This window comes from Lotus japonicus, chromosome 2 (assembly GCF_012489685.1).
Source record: "Lotus japonicus ecotype B-129 chromosome 2, LjGifu_v1.2".
Classification (NCBI taxonomy): Eukaryota; Viridiplantae; Streptophyta; class Magnoliopsida; order Fabales; family Fabaceae; genus Lotus; species Lotus japonicus.
The window spans coordinates 64,918,168-64,933,196 of record NC_080042.1 but is presented as its reverse complement, the minus strand read 5'-3'; the positions used below and the strand labels follow the sequence as shown (position 1 = coordinate 64,933,196).

The window sequence follows — 15,029 nt, the reverse complement described above, 5'->3', positions numbered from 1 at the left end:
TTTATCATTGGGGTTATTTAAGTTATTGTATCTCCATAATCCGATTGACTCATATATTTTAACAATTATTGGTCCACTTAGAATAAGACTACGTAACTTCATGAGATGAGATACACAATGCTTTATCTTTATCTTTATAAAAGAAGAAGGTTAAGCAATTTCCCCTTTCCTCAAATGAAGATTTTAAATGTAAACTACTAATTAAATTCGCGTAAATCATACATTAAGTTAGGAAAAAATCAAACAAAAAAAATCAACTCATTTTATAATTTGGGTTGAAGGTTTTTTATTCTTAGGAGAGAGTGTATGAATGTGAAAGGAGGAGGAGGAGAAAAAAGAGTTTTTTTTTTGTTATTTTTAATTTTAATTATTTTTACTTTAATAATTATTAATATGATGTGGTAATGGGTAAAGTAAAGGAAAAATAAAAAGAAAATCTAATTCAACCTCATTAAACAACACATGGTTGAACTTTCTACTGTACAAAAAAACACATGGTTATAACCATGTATGTTCGACGATACCATATCACAGTCATCGAAGCTCAAATTTTGACAAAATTAAAAGTGAGATATTTCCCTACACCGAAGATGCTCTCCAAATTTAGGGAGAACCTAATATGCACCATTTTTAAGTTGTGTAATTTTACATCACCTACTTTGACCGGGTATAGCAGGTCAACACATTATTTTTTTTAAGAAAAAATATCATTAAAAATTTGTCATATATTAAATTTCTTTAAAAAAGATGTGTTGACCTATTATAACAGGTTAAAAAAATGGTCTAAAATTAGACCACTTTAAAAGTGGTCCACGTTAGGGGACACCCCAAATTTAACTCCAACAAAAAACTAAAATCGAATCTCACATAAGGCCAAAAACATATTTAACTCGTCAAATAACCACATTGCATAGTATGACTATGGTGCTTTGCCCTACCATTTTGCCCCTCCTCTCTTTCTCCCTTCCCATATTGCATTAGTATGATGCCTTGTACTATTTCGGCCCTCTTCTTTGGGCCGTGTTTATGTTAAGCCTCTTCTTTGTAATCGTATTACAAAAAGAATCAAGAAAGAAAGGTTGACCAAAAAAAAGAAAGAAGCATAAGGACGTGTGAAGGAAAAACAGAGAAGCTTAAAAAAAACCAAAAATCCCCATCAACCATGAAGTAAGTGGGATATGCATTGTTTCATTATGTCTTCAATCAACAAATTTGATGTATGTACATAGGAATCTATGATGCCTTTCCCACTTACAAATATATTTCCAATTATGAAGGATCTTCATAGAAGTAAACACCTAAAATAATATATTGCTGCTCGTATGGAACTGCTTATTTCAACTGCTATAGTGTTTGCTTTTCATTACCCTCTCATGCCAAGTAGGGTCTCCCTGATCGCAGTTTTTTCAAAAAGACAAATATCTTAATCAGTTACAAAAAATTGTGAATGAGAAGAATCAAATTATGTGGTTAAAAGTTAATTAATTGTATTCTGTTTTTACCGATTAAGTTGATCCTAATAATGACCGATAGTGTGTTTGGATCGATAGCGGATAAACACTTTAAAGCACGACAATCCCATAAAATACACCTTATATCTCTAAAAGTTATTATAGGACTTCAAATGGAGTGATTATAGGACTTCAAACGTCCACTCTAAGTGTCTATGGGAGAGGCTAGAGCTATGAAAATGGGGATTGATGTGAAGTAGATACAATTACCATGAATCCAATAGCTGATTTCAAATTCAAAATCCCTCAGCAGTGGTAAGCAGAGACAACCATTTTAGTTTAGTACCAAACTTATCCCACCCATAGTCAACACCACTTGACCTTAATAGTGGGAGGTGAACATCTTGCTTTAACTAGACAAAAACAAAATGGGGGTGACAGTGCTTCAATTCTGGAATGATAAACTTTTATTTTGAATATTTAATCAAAAGTTCATACAAACAGATGCTGGTGGTTTTGGTTCCATTAGGCAAATTTGGTGGGGTTATTGTATACCTGACCAGCTAACAACTTCAACTTTCACTTCAGCAGCTGAATAGTGAGCCCATTGTATACTTGGGTCCTTGAACTTGCCCAAGTTAATTTCTGGTCTCCTCCCAACTACTACATGTATACATGTATGTGTTTGGTTTGAGATTGGGGCAAATGCTAATAATATGATTTCACATATTTTAATGTATCAACAGACAAGTTAGAAGTTATCACGTTGAGTTAATGTGAATTCGAGAAGTAAGATTTTATCACGTCGAGTTTAATATAAATATAAATTTACGTGTTGAGTTTAATGAAAATACAAACACACACTATACATGTCCCCAAATTTAAATCCATTTTGGAATATATGATATACCATCAACTTAACTTTAAGACCCTTTAAGTCCACATTCCTCTTCCTTGTTCATGCATATATGCTAGTTCTAAGAGACAAGGAAACACCATGGTCAAAAAGTGGGTCAAATAAGAAAGATTTTGAGTTGGAGTGAAGAGTGAAGAAGGAAAAGTGGCTTTAAAAGGCTCACAAGTTCTTATCATTTTGCAGTAAGTTGGAGAGCCCACATTGCCCATCCTCTTATGGCCCATTTGAGCTGTCCTCTTCTCCCAATTTCATGGATTGATGCAGTGCATCTAGCTCCTCATTCCCCTGAATTAAAGAATGACAAGAAATATGGTGTAATTTTATGAGCATTTTCTCTCCTCAATCATTCACTTAATGAATTGGCAACATCCACAAGATTTTATGAATTTTTTTAAGTGGGTTCCATGGCCACTATTTCTCTTGGATTTGGCTGGTGGTTTGTCATGTTACTATATTTTGTTGCATTCACGCCTCATTACACTGCCAAAATATATGGATTATCAGTTTCCTTGCTTTACCTACAAATTAGATTTTTATGCTACTTTTTGACAAAGCACAGGTCAAAGATGGATTTTTGTGACATGACATATCTAGTTACTTATAAATTAAAGGAAGTCTTTACTTTTGAAATCATGATTAAAAGAAGGTTGAAACGTTCTAAACATATATAATTGAAAGTTTGGATGATTCTGCCAACATTTTTTAACTGCCCAAGCACACCCCATTGCAAGCTGTGAATTCTGATTATGGCACAAAATTACAAAAATGGATTGTTGTTAGTGTTTGTGAGGAGACATACTTTTGAAGTTCCTGTTTGACAGAGGGCCCTTGATAGAGTAAGTGAAAGAGAATGTGAAATAAAGGAAAAATAAACTTTTTTAAATGGTTGATTGTGTATAATAAGTGAAAGGATTATGATGAGCTTACGCTCTCAATGAAGATTTTTTAATAAGCAAATTTTAATAATTCTGTTATGAAATAAAGCTTTATAAACTATATAATAACCCTTGATTTTTAAATATAATTCTTTATTTTCTTGAAAGTGTCGCGCATGTGAACTCCACAAAAACATATGATTTTCTAAGAATTTTTTCTATAGAAATAGAAATATTAGAAGTTATAAGATTTTTCCACAGAAAAATGTGTAGAAAATTCGCATTAACTTGTTTTCTTTCAATTTGTGACGATTTTAATTGTCATAAAAGAAAAATTTTAAGGTGTGACTAGGTGTTGTATAACTTACATTTGAAAACAAATGGTAAAATTTCCGTTCATAAACTCATGCATGTAGCTAGGGTCACGTCATCCAAAATTTTACATAGTGTTTGATTGGATGAGAAGGGAGGGAAGGGAAAGAGTTGTTTTAATACTATTATGTTTGATTGATTTTTTAGGAGTGAATGAGAGGGAATGGAGGGGCCAAAACCCCTCAACTCAATTTGGTCTCCCCTTATTTTAAATATTCATAATAGATTTTGCAAGTCAAATTTGCCAAGAGTTCTAGCAAAGATTAATATGGAATTAGATACGTTTGATTCATGTAAGAATTTTCAATATCAACCAAAAAAAAAGCTATACACACACACAAGCTTGCCAAATACACAATCAATACTTGAAGAGTCTCAAAGTTAAGAGTAGATATCAATGACAATTGACAAGTGAACTCTCACATTGGATTCAATTGCTAAAATTTAAAATTGAAGACCCGGGCTGTAGCATTTGATGTTTTTTTTTTTACGAATCGAAGCGACAAGGGCTGAATCTCAGTGTATCGTGGCAGCAAGGCCACTCTGCCACTCACAATACCCCGTCGCGTATTTAAGTCGACTGCAAAGGATTCTACCCGCCGTTCGATGAGAATTGCGCTTCAAGGCGTCCCGCAATGTGCATCCACCTAACGGGTGTCGCCAACGGCTCGTGCCTTTGGGGAGCATAAGCTCCCTACTACTGGTCGGCAAACAAACAGCGGACACATGCATCGCTCTAGCCCGGATTCTGACTTAAAGGCGTTCAATCATAATCCAACGCACGATAGCTGCAATTTGATATTACTAATATCATTGTTACCGCAACCATGATAAACTAAAGAAAAGGGAGATAGTGAATAGTGAAAAAGATTTGAAGAAATTCAATAATTTTTAGAACTTGATGGAATATGTGATGGAAATAGAAGACAGACACATGACAAGGTGTGACAAAACTAGGACAATCTTTTGTAATTTGTGTGATGATTATTGGCCTTTGTATATGTGCACATTCCACAGATATATATGAAATATATTGTAGGCTATTATTAACTTCCATTCATTTCTACACATGTTTGAAGCATTGTACAAGCAAGAATATGTCCACTTGTGCTGGTAGCATGGAGTGGAAACAAATTGTTCTTTTAAACTTGAAGTAAATAATTAATAGACGAGTCTTCATGTCATTGTATTGTTGAAGAGATCCAAAACTGAAGTCAAAGGGGCCAAGTTGGTTGAAAGCAAGAAATTCCCCCATATTCTTCTCTCTTATACCTGGCTAACTCTTTTGCCTCTGATGCCCTTGCTCTCTGCCACAAACCAAATAAATACATTAAATAATTTCTCTATTTTGATAATCAACTTGAAACTACTCATATCATACCTGTCTCAAGCATATTTTAAATTCACCAACTCTAGTAACTTTCATCTTATCTATCACAATAGTTTTTCATATAAATGAATTAAGAGGCTATCATGCACACTAACCATCACTAGCAGAATGAGCATATAAGTGCGTGTTTGGAAATCATTCTATAACTGATTCTAATTATTAATTAAGGTGAAAAAAGATTATGGGAAGAAGGTTCTGTAAGTAGCTTGTGGATACCAAAATTGATTTTGAGTAAGAACAAGTTGATCCAAACACGTTATAGTCTATTTTTCCCCAGTAAGGAAGACCATGGAATTTTTAGATATGTACCTGCATTGTTTCAATAGCATCTGTCTCAGAATTGAAGTCATAATAGGTACTTGCAGCTGTAAGCTTCAAAGAAAGGAACTGCAAGAAAAGCAAAACATAAGTTGATAATTAAGGCCATGTTAAAAGTATATTTTCTTGGGAATTAATCAACACTATCTTGTCCTTATCTTCTACTTTTGATCTCTTACCTCCACTTGATGCTGCAAAGACTGCACATAGTTTATGATTTCATCCAACATTACTGCCATGCCCATGGTCTGTAACCATTAATCAAAAAGAAAATGTGAGAGTTTGAACTTTGAATAATGAAGTTACACACTAATTGGTTTTTGGAAGGAAAATAACAAGACCTTGTAACATCCAGGAACAATGTTCTGTAAGCACCTTAGTTTCTCATTGATTTTCCCTCTTCTGACCTGAATAACAATAAATGTTGGTTAGTCCACATTTATCTGAACAAAGAGGCAAGAAAATTAGCTAAAGCCATTGAGTTTATTCATATTTGATTCTTTTATTTTTGTGCTGGATTTTGAAAATTTCTTTCTTGAAATGAGGTGAGGGGATTTAGTAATTATATACCCTTTCTGCTAAACTGTGACTATCAGTAGCTTGACCTCTTCTGGCTCTGACATGAACCACTTCCTTTTCTTTCTCCTCTTCTGTTACATTGCTTTTGGCCCTCTTTCCTCTTCCAGAATTCTAAAATTGTTCAGAGAAAGTAAACAAAAAGTCAATTTCTGAACAAAAACATGGTAGATGCCCAAAATAATAGAAAATTTAAAGGAAAAACAGCAGAAAAGATTTACATTTTTTATCCTGCTTCCACTCTCAGAAACTGCAGGAGTAGAGTTTGCTGAACTGGTCTCCTGAATATCCATTATCATCTTCCTCTTTTTACCTTCAATGATTTCATCTTCTGCTGGAAAAATGGGAAGTGAAACTGGAAATGCATTGTGACTTACATGATGAACAAGACCAGGGAAGGTTCCTTCTAAGTTTTCAGGAAACTCTGGCTCTTCAGGGCCCAAAATGCTGTCACAGGAGAAAGGCATCAAGTTCTGCATGTTCATGTTCATGTTTGAGTTGTCCATGACATGTTGTGGATTCATCCCCATGAATTGGCTTAGGAGTTCCATGCTTGGATCAATGTCTAAGAAAGGAAAAGAGGGTCTGATGCTCTGCAAATTCTCAGTGAATTCAGCCATGTGATTTTAAAATGACTGTTTTTCTAAGATGTTTATCTGGATAATGTGGGTTACACTTGTTCTATTTATACTGTGGAATTGGCAGCTATGTTGATGTTGATAAATAGATGAAGCCTGAGGTGGCCACGTGGCAGCTCAATTTTCTGAAGTTTTTGTTCCCTTGGTGGGACCCACATACATGGAAAAAATGTCCAGTATCAATAAGGGCCCTTGTTTTGTGAGAAAAGCACTGTCTATTTTTGGAGCTTTTAGACCTTTTAGTGTGTGTTTGTTTACGTGTGATAATCAACTCAAAGGTATTAATTGAGAAATTAGAATTTGTTATATTGAATTTAATGTAGATCGAAAAAATAAAATTTTAACATGTTAACTTTAACATGAATCCGTGTTAGGTTCAGAATGGTTCAGAATCGTAATAATTAGTTGTAGTAAGATTTAGAAAAAGTGCACTTGAGCATGGAAGCATAGTCTAGGTGCAAACTCTTCTTTTCCCATTCCTTGTTGTGTGAGTGTGACTCTGTGTGAGCATCAAAATTTTATTTATTTTTAATATCAGCTAGTAGAATGTAATTGAATGTGTAATTTTAACCATGCTTTTGAAGCCTTAGCACTAAGAATGCATGAAAATTGTTTCTCAAAACAGTCACACACTTTTATGTGCAGCACTAGATTGCCCATTATTGTAATAACCTGCAACTTTTAGTGAGATCTTTCTTCCAAGTTGTCCATAATTGAGGCCACAAAAGCATGGTCCTTTTATATTCATCTTTACTTTACTTGAAAATATACAGCCATATAATCAAATTGAACATGAATGTAAAATTTAAAAAGATGAAAATATGTATATAGTTTTCTTAGTGAGCAAGATGTATTAGCTGTTCAACATTTCAATTGCTAGTACTGTTTGCCACAACACAATTCACTCTCCTTTGTTTCCTCACCTTTGCCTTTGATTTGAACTGAAATATGAGAAGTGAATGCACCAAACTTTACAACATGCCTTCTGACATGTGGGGTGCGTGTTTGGCATACAGCAGTTTATTCAATTCTCATAAAAGGGTTACATTCCTTGGTCTCGCAGTCTAAAGAAAGCATATGGGCACTCAAAAGTAGGGGTTTCCCTATATACCTTATTATAGCCCTTAACCAAAGTGCATATGGTTTTAACTTTTGTTTCTAGTATTGACGGCTCACATACAAAGACAAAATGTTTACTTTGTGACAATGTTTCCTATTGCAGTAATATATATTTTATTAGTAGACTTTTAGACTATCCACAATGGTTTCAACTTTCAACACCACTTTTTCTCTTCCCAACACTCCACATCACCTTCTCTCTCCAGTTCAACACTTCATTCAACTTTTACCCACTCCAATGGTTTTTCATTCAACACCCTACCCCCTACCCCACCACTTTTATTTCATATTTTGATTTAATTTTATATTTTTCTTTTTATGATTTCATAAAATTAAAATTTACGATAAAAATTAAATTAAATAAACTATTATCGATTTAATTTAACTTAATTTTTTTTATTTATTTAAATTAAATTAAATTAACGTAATATTTTTTTAACATAATTTAAATTAAAACACTTAACAATTTAATATTTTTTAAAAAAAATATACACAATATTTTATTTTATTTTATTAACTTCAAATGGAAGAAAAGTAACAAAGCACACAATAATACATTTTATTTGCTTAACTTAAAATGCAAGACAACAAACTAAACACACAACACATAAATAACGTAATTAGTACGATACAAAGCATATTTAATCATCATACATTCCAAACTTTGCCCAGATGTGCTTCACTAGATCTGCTTGTAGTTGGTGATGGACATTTGGATCACGGAACTCGGATCTAGCACGCACGTGATCCGCAAAAGCGGGTAACACCTCGGTCGAGTATGGTTGCGGTGTACTAGATCCACTTCCCTCAGCTTGCTCAAAATCGGTCCATCGTTGAGCATATGTATCTCGTTCATCCTCAACAATCATATTATGTAATATGATGCATGACCTCATGATGATACCCAAATCAGTTATGTCCCAGAAGCGAGCTGGTTCACGGATGATTTTAAAACGAGCTTGAAGCACTCCAAATGCACGTTCGATGTCCTTCCGACATCCCTCCTGATGTTTTGCAAAGCACTTATCGGGTTCAGTTTGAGGAAGTCTAATAGACTTGACGAAAGTTGGATAAGAAGGGTAGATACCATCAGCTAGATAGTATGCCATATTATAGGGACGTTGGTTCACGATGAAATTCACACGTGGAGCGTTTCCCTGTTCCAATTCATCAAACACTGGTGACCGGTCTAGAACGTTTATATCGTTCAAGGTTCCCGGACATCCAAAAAAAGCATGCCAGATCCAAAGATCAGGAGATGCAACTGCTTCAAGAATAACTGTGGTAGTTCCCTTATCCCCTCTAGCAAATTGACCTTCCCATGCTTTAGGACAATTTTTCCACTCCCAGTGCATGCAGTCAATACTCCCGATCATGCCTGGGAACCCCCGCATTTCACTAACCTGTAGTATTCTTTGCAGGTCCTCTTGGGTTGGTGCTCTCATGTACTCTTGCTCATACAATCGTATGATTCCTTTACAGAATCTACGTACACACTCCAATGCTGTAGTCTCTCCTATTTTGATGTACTCGTCGACTGCATCTGCTGCCACACCATATGCTAACATTCGCATTGCTGTGGTGCATTTTGCTAAGGGCGATATACCTTCTTTCTTCGCTGCATCGACTCGCTGGGTGAAGTAGCTATCACTACTTGAAAGGTCCGCAACGATTCGAAGGAACAAATGTTTTTGCATCCGGTACCGGCGACGGAATATTCCATCGTCGTATGTAGGCTCATTGGCAAAGTAGTCGTCAATTAGCCTTTGGTTTGCCCCTGCATGATCTCTACTGAAATATTTTCTACCACGAGGTGCGCTACCCTCCAATATTATATTTCTACGCTCCCTAAAGTGGTTGAGTACATAAGTGTCTTCTCTCTTGCTTTTTTCAAGGTAAGCTTCGAGATCAAACTCTGGTGGATCCATTTTTTGTGAAATTTGAAGTAGATGGGAAGAGATGGGAAAAGATGGGAAGTAGATGGGAAGAGATGGGAAGTAGATGGGAAGTAGATGGGAAGAGATGGGAAGAGATACATTGAATGGTGGATCTATGAGTCCATATATATAGATAACTTGAATGGTGGACATTGACGGATTCGAAATAATATGAACTATAGTTAATTATCGGATAAGGACTAGATTCGAATTGAGTGATGCATATTCAAACTCGGTAACCCATACATTAAAGCCACTGACAACACCGACAAATTATTAAAGTAAACAGTACAGACTTGACAAAACACTGACAAATTATTAAAGCAAACACTACAAACTCGACAACACTGACAAATTATTAAAGCAAACACTACAGACTTGACACCACATGAAAAATAATAAAGCAAACACTACAGAAAATTAATTTCCAAAGAGCTCTTGGGACAACCGCTTCAACAGCTCTTTCTTGTGGTCACTGAGATGCTCCTCTTCACTTAACTTTAGAAATAATTCCATTTTCTTAGCTTCAGTCTCCTCTTTCCTCAATCTATTAGTCTCTTGTTGCATCGCCGCCATCTGCTTCAATTGTTCAACCTCTATCTCCTTGACTTGTTTGTATGCAGTCCAATCTTTCTCCATCGCCTCCAAGGCAGCTGTTGTGCTCTTCTTTTTACCCTTTTTTTTAGCTGCATCCCTACCCATTGGACGGGGAATCGATCCTATAGAGTTTGAGCCACATGCATCACTCTCGCGAGATCTCTTAGATCCACTACTTCCTGAGCCAACACTTCCTCCTGCTTGACTACTGTAACGTGGTTGATCGCGGAGAGCCTCCCATTCTGCCATCAAATTAAATTGACCCTTCTTCCCATCTGCGTATAATTCTTGCGCTTGGGTCAAAATATCATTCTCCGACCAACCGCTTCGTTGCATACGCTTAGCGCCTTCATAAGCGCCAATCCATTTATTTATTTGCTTGCTCATATAATTATAACGGTTTCGGCATGCATTTCCATCCCGCGGAGGATTGAATGAGCAATGTTGATTACAATACTCAGCAATTTGACCCCAAAATGTTTCTCCTTTTTGGTTTCTCCCGACAACACTGTTTGTTCCATATTTAAGCCACCCACTAATTAACACCTTATTTTGATCAGTGTTCCATGCTGGTAAGTGACTTCTCCTGCTCGTAGGAGTTGAATCCTCTTCATTTGGAGTGGCTTCATTACCAGCTGTCATGCCAGTAAGATTCATTTGTGTTGAAAACTCGGGAAATTCAGGTGCACCATCATTAGACGACGGTGTTGGAGATGGATATCTGAACATAGATCCATGATGGGGATGAGGACGTTGGTTGAGAAATTGAGTTGGATCTTGAAAATTGTTGTGATTTTGGTAGTTGGAAATTTGATTTGGATGTTGATAAATGTTGGGATTTTGGTAGTTGGGAAACTGATTTGGATGTTGATAATTGTTGGAAATTTGGTTGTTGGGAAACTGATTTGGATGTTGATAATTGTTGGGAAACTGATTTGGATGTTGATAATTGTTGGGAATTTGGTTAGAAGAATTCTGGGTGTTGAAATGGTAGTTGTTGGGATCCATTTCAAAGCAAAAGGGATAGTTGAAAGATAATAAGATGAATAAGATGATGGAAAACTTGGTTTTTTTTCTGTGTCCAAATCAAACGAACCAAGTCTCTATTTATAGAGAAAAAAAAATCATGAATTTTGGTAATTTTTTTATATTTTTTTAATTTTTTTTTTAATGAAATAATTGAGTTGGAAAGATTAGGATAAAAGAAAATCGCCCGGACGAATTAAAACGCGACACGTGTCAGCCATCAGAACATATCTCTCTCCTCTGACGCGTGGCACGCACGCGCCTGTCGGTGCCCAACCGACGCGTGCCACGCGTCCCACCACCGCAGTCCCTGGGTCCCACAGCCTGCCATTTCTGCAGGTCACGCGTCTTGTTGGCGCGTGTGTGGCACGCGCCTGGCATTCGCCAACCAGGCGCTGCCACGTGTCACCGCACTCAGGTTTAAGCTGTGTTGAAAATTTTCAACACCTCTCTCCTCCTTTCAACTTTCAACACCACATTTCAACACCATTAATCACCCATTTCAACATTCAACATTCAACATTACACACCATTGCTGATAGTCTCAGGTTTAAGCTGTGTTGAAAATTTTCAACACCTCTCTCCTCCTTTCAACTTTCAACACCACATTTCAACACCATTAATCACCCATTTCAACATTCAACATTCAACATTACACACCATTGCTGATAGTTTACAAAACCTTTTGGGTCTGGATAAACAACTTAATTAAAAAATTTCAGTAGAAATACTTATCGCTTTGATAGGCTAATTTAATAAAATAAACATAAAATAATTTGAGCACTTATGAAAATAAGTCGTGAGTTGAAATTAGCTTCCCGGTAGACTATATAAGCTAAATAAGTTCTCTTGAAAACTTATATAAGCACTTAAACTACAAGATAAGCTGAAATATGCTCTGACAATGGAATATGAGACCTGTTGAGATATCAAGTGTGAGTAAGAAGTCTCACGTTATGAAAAAATATATTCAATAGTTTATAAATGACATAGCTCATATATCAAATGTCTTTTGAGTGAAGATGTGAAGTCAAATCAACTTATGTTGATTGCTCTTGTAATTCAATGGTGAGATTTTCCTGAGTTTTAAGCATTTTGCTACACAACAAAACCTTGTTGGGTGTGGGTTCACTACAAGTGATTTTTGGTTGCATTGTCACACACCCCAATATCTTGCATGTTTTAAATGTTCACTAGTGAACTTGCCCATGCATATGCCTTTAAACCTTGGTATGATTCAAAGGTCTAGAACCAAACTAGTTAAAAGCTTGAAGAGGATGCCTTACAAACGCGGCCTACGGATTTCTACTAGGTAGGGCGGATTTACCTAACACATAACCACAATTGTTTTGACTTTTGACCATTGGCAGCTAATTTGATGCACTGTCTCATTCTCCCTAAATTGTCCTTTTTTTTTTTATCATGCCTTGAATTTTAAGGTAACAATTCTCATAACCACTAAAATGTTTTTCAAAGTTAGGAGAGTATATATTGTTGATCCTGGAATAATTTCAGGCATGGGGCGTGGGGTACTATGTGTTAGATAGTTGATAAGTTTTCTAAAAATATTTCTTTGACTTTTCCCTACTTTACTAACTTCTATAATTCCATTTGTATTTTTCAAAAATTGACATTCTATTAATGACTTATATACTCGAATTTAAAATTTTTTTAGTAAAAATAATTATAATTTTTAGTCTATAACTTATACACTTGAATTTATATTTAAATTTTTTTTAGTAAAAATAATTATAATTTTTAGTCTATAACTTATACACTTGAATCTTCTGAAACAAATAAACTAGTCTTGCAATAAGACCAATACCTAGAACTAGGAGGGTGCGGTGGGGAATGGGAAAAGGAGGGGGATGATGCGGTGGGGGGAAGGGGAGGAGGAAGGGAGGTCGCAGTAGGGAATGGAAAGGGGAGGGAGGATGCAATGGTGCGATGATGGTTCTTTGTTGGTTGTGACAATGGTTCTTCGTTTGGATGTGATGGTGGCCTGGCAATGGAGGTTGGTTGTAATGGTGGTATCGATCTAATGGGGCAAGATTCGAATGATGATGGTGGTAAAGGTGAAATTTATTTCCCTTTCTTTTCTCGTCTCTTTTTCTTCTATCTCACATTGTCTCTCCCCCATTCTTCATTCTCTTATTTTGTGGTGGTCAAAGGTACTAGATTGGAGGAGGAGTTTTGGTTGTTGAAAGTTTTGGGTTGGGGGTTGAGATATGTTTCTGGGTCGGCAGAGAAGATGAAGATGTTTAGGAGATGAAGATCATGAAGAACTTATGGGTTTAAGGGTAGGGGAAGAAAAGAAAGCGGTCAATAAGTCAATAAAATATAATATTATTGTCCATCTCACCTGCCAACACATTAAAATATTAACACATAAGCAAAAGCGTTAGTTTTTTGATAGAATATAGATGATATGGCTAAAACTGCAAGCGACAATAAATGTGAAGGATTACAACTATGATTTATAAATTTTAGGGATTCAATTTGCATATTCGCGTAAAGTGGATGAGTAAATCTTGCTTTATTTTATGTTTCCTCTAAGGAACTCCAAATAATGTATTGCTCAATTTCATTCCATTGTAGGTAATTACTTACACAAGCTTAGGCATAGGATTCCTTTACGGGTAATACATCAAGTTCTTAATTGCTAACATCTTTTATTTGTACTTTGATCCCAAACTATTACCATAAACGTGTCTTTTCCTAACAATGAGGAACTGGACTATGTTATCTTTTAAAAGAAAACAACAAATTACATTTTTTGAAAATATGTAATCCTAGTCCTACCATCATCATATCATACCAAAACAGTGTACCCCTATATTACTCATATGGGCTATTACGTGGCTCAACTGCATTCACATCAATGTAGTCCAAATATGACATCTACAGCCTAACCAAAATCATAGGATTCATCATTCATCTTATTAAATCAAATTTTCCTTAAACGTTAATTTATTAAAAAAACCATGATCCAATCATTCTTGATCTACCTTGGAAAGATGACAGATTAAGTGGCAAGAACCTGGTTAGTTTTGAACCAAAAGATAATTTGATAATTAGTGTGTTGCCCACTTCCTTATATTATGTCTAAATGCATCTATGTTTTTGTAAGTGGGTGTGTAGGAAATCAACTATAAACGGAAAAGAATGCAAGATCAATCTCTCAATATTCCATTGCTTGGTTGCAAAATCATTGATTTGTTAAATATAAAATAGTTATGATCTGGTTCACTGAATTGTTGGGATTTGAGGGAGTGGCTGCAAAGTGATGAATTGATACAACTATCTTTTGTAATAGTACAACAATTACACTCCAAGTTTTACATTTTTTTTAGCATATACTGTTTTAGACTTTTAGTTATGGCACAAATTTCTGCTATGTGGTTCCACTCACCATATATTATGGGTCCAACACTTCAACTTGCAAAGTCATCCTTAGGCAACATAGAGTGGATAGGACTTGAGAGCATGACTAGTATTTCAACTTGTAATAAAACCACCCTAATCTAACTTTTGCTGGGCCAAGAACTAGTTCATTACCTTAGTTCCAAATCCAGTTTGGTTCAGCAATCTCCAATCTGAATCACCAAAAAATATATCCACTACTTTTCAGAACCAAAACAGATTCAAACATACAAAAGTATCAAAAACTTTCTTTCAAAAGAAAATCCAAATCTTTAGAAAAATAAATTAGTGCCTATAATATCAGTGTTTAGTCCCTATAAAAAATTTATTTGTTTTTAGTCACTAGAAGATAGGAAAGCAATTGTTTTTAGTCCCTCTTAAAAATCAAAGT

General features: G+C 35.4%; 2 protein-coding genes across 2 annotated transcripts; both read right to left on the bottom strand.

Annotated features, from left to right (window-relative positions):
* Positions 1–4,519: 4,519 nt before the first annotated feature.
* LOC130735558 (transcription factor BEE 1-like) lies at positions 4,520–6,568 on the bottom strand. Its single transcript, XM_057587501.1, has 6 exons — positions 6,120–6,568; positions 5,893–6,012; positions 5,664–5,729; positions 5,502–5,570; positions 5,314–5,391; positions 4,520–4,921 (listed from the first exon to the last, which is right to left on the bottom strand). Exons 1-6 carry the CDS (start codon positions 6,516–6,518, stop codon positions 4,829–4,831), a joined length of 825 nt encoding a protein of 274 aa, XP_057443484.1. The 5' UTR covers positions 6,519–6,568; the 3' UTR covers positions 4,520–4,828.
* Positions 6,569–8,268: 1,700 nt separating this feature from the next.
* Positions 8,269–11,349, bottom strand: LOC130735557 (uncharacterized). The gene is made up of 2 exons (XM_057587499.1): positions 10,379–11,349; positions 8,269–9,499 (listed from the first exon to the last, which is right to left on the bottom strand). The coding sequence occupies exons 1-2, from the start codon at positions 11,195–11,197 to the stop codon at positions 8,297–8,299; spliced, it is 2,022 nt and encodes a 673-aa protein (XP_057443482.1). The 5' UTR covers positions 11,198–11,349; the 3' UTR covers positions 8,269–8,296.
* Positions 11,350–15,029: the final 3,680 nt, after the last annotated feature.

Coding starts and splice junctions, on each gene's coding strand:
- LOC130735558 (XM_057587501.1), bottom strand. CDS start 6,518: ATGGCTGAATTCACTGAGAATTTGCAGAGCATCAGACCCTCTTTTCCT. Junction 5,392..5,501: donor CTTTGCAGCATCAAGTGGAG/GTAAGAGATCAA, acceptor CTTTTCTTGCAG/TTCCTTTCTTTGAAGCTTAC. Junction 4,922..5,313: donor ATGCTATTGAAACAATGCAG/GTACATATCTAA, acceptor GGTTTGTGGCAG/AGAGCAAGGGCATCAGAGGC.
- LOC130735557 (XM_057587499.1), bottom strand. CDS start 11,197: ATGGATCCCAACAACTACCATTTCAACACCCAGAATTCTTCTAACCAA. Junction 9,500..10,378: donor GTAGTCAAGCAGGAGGAAGT/GTTGGCTCAGGA, acceptor CACTTTAGGGAG/CGTAGAAATATAATATTGGA.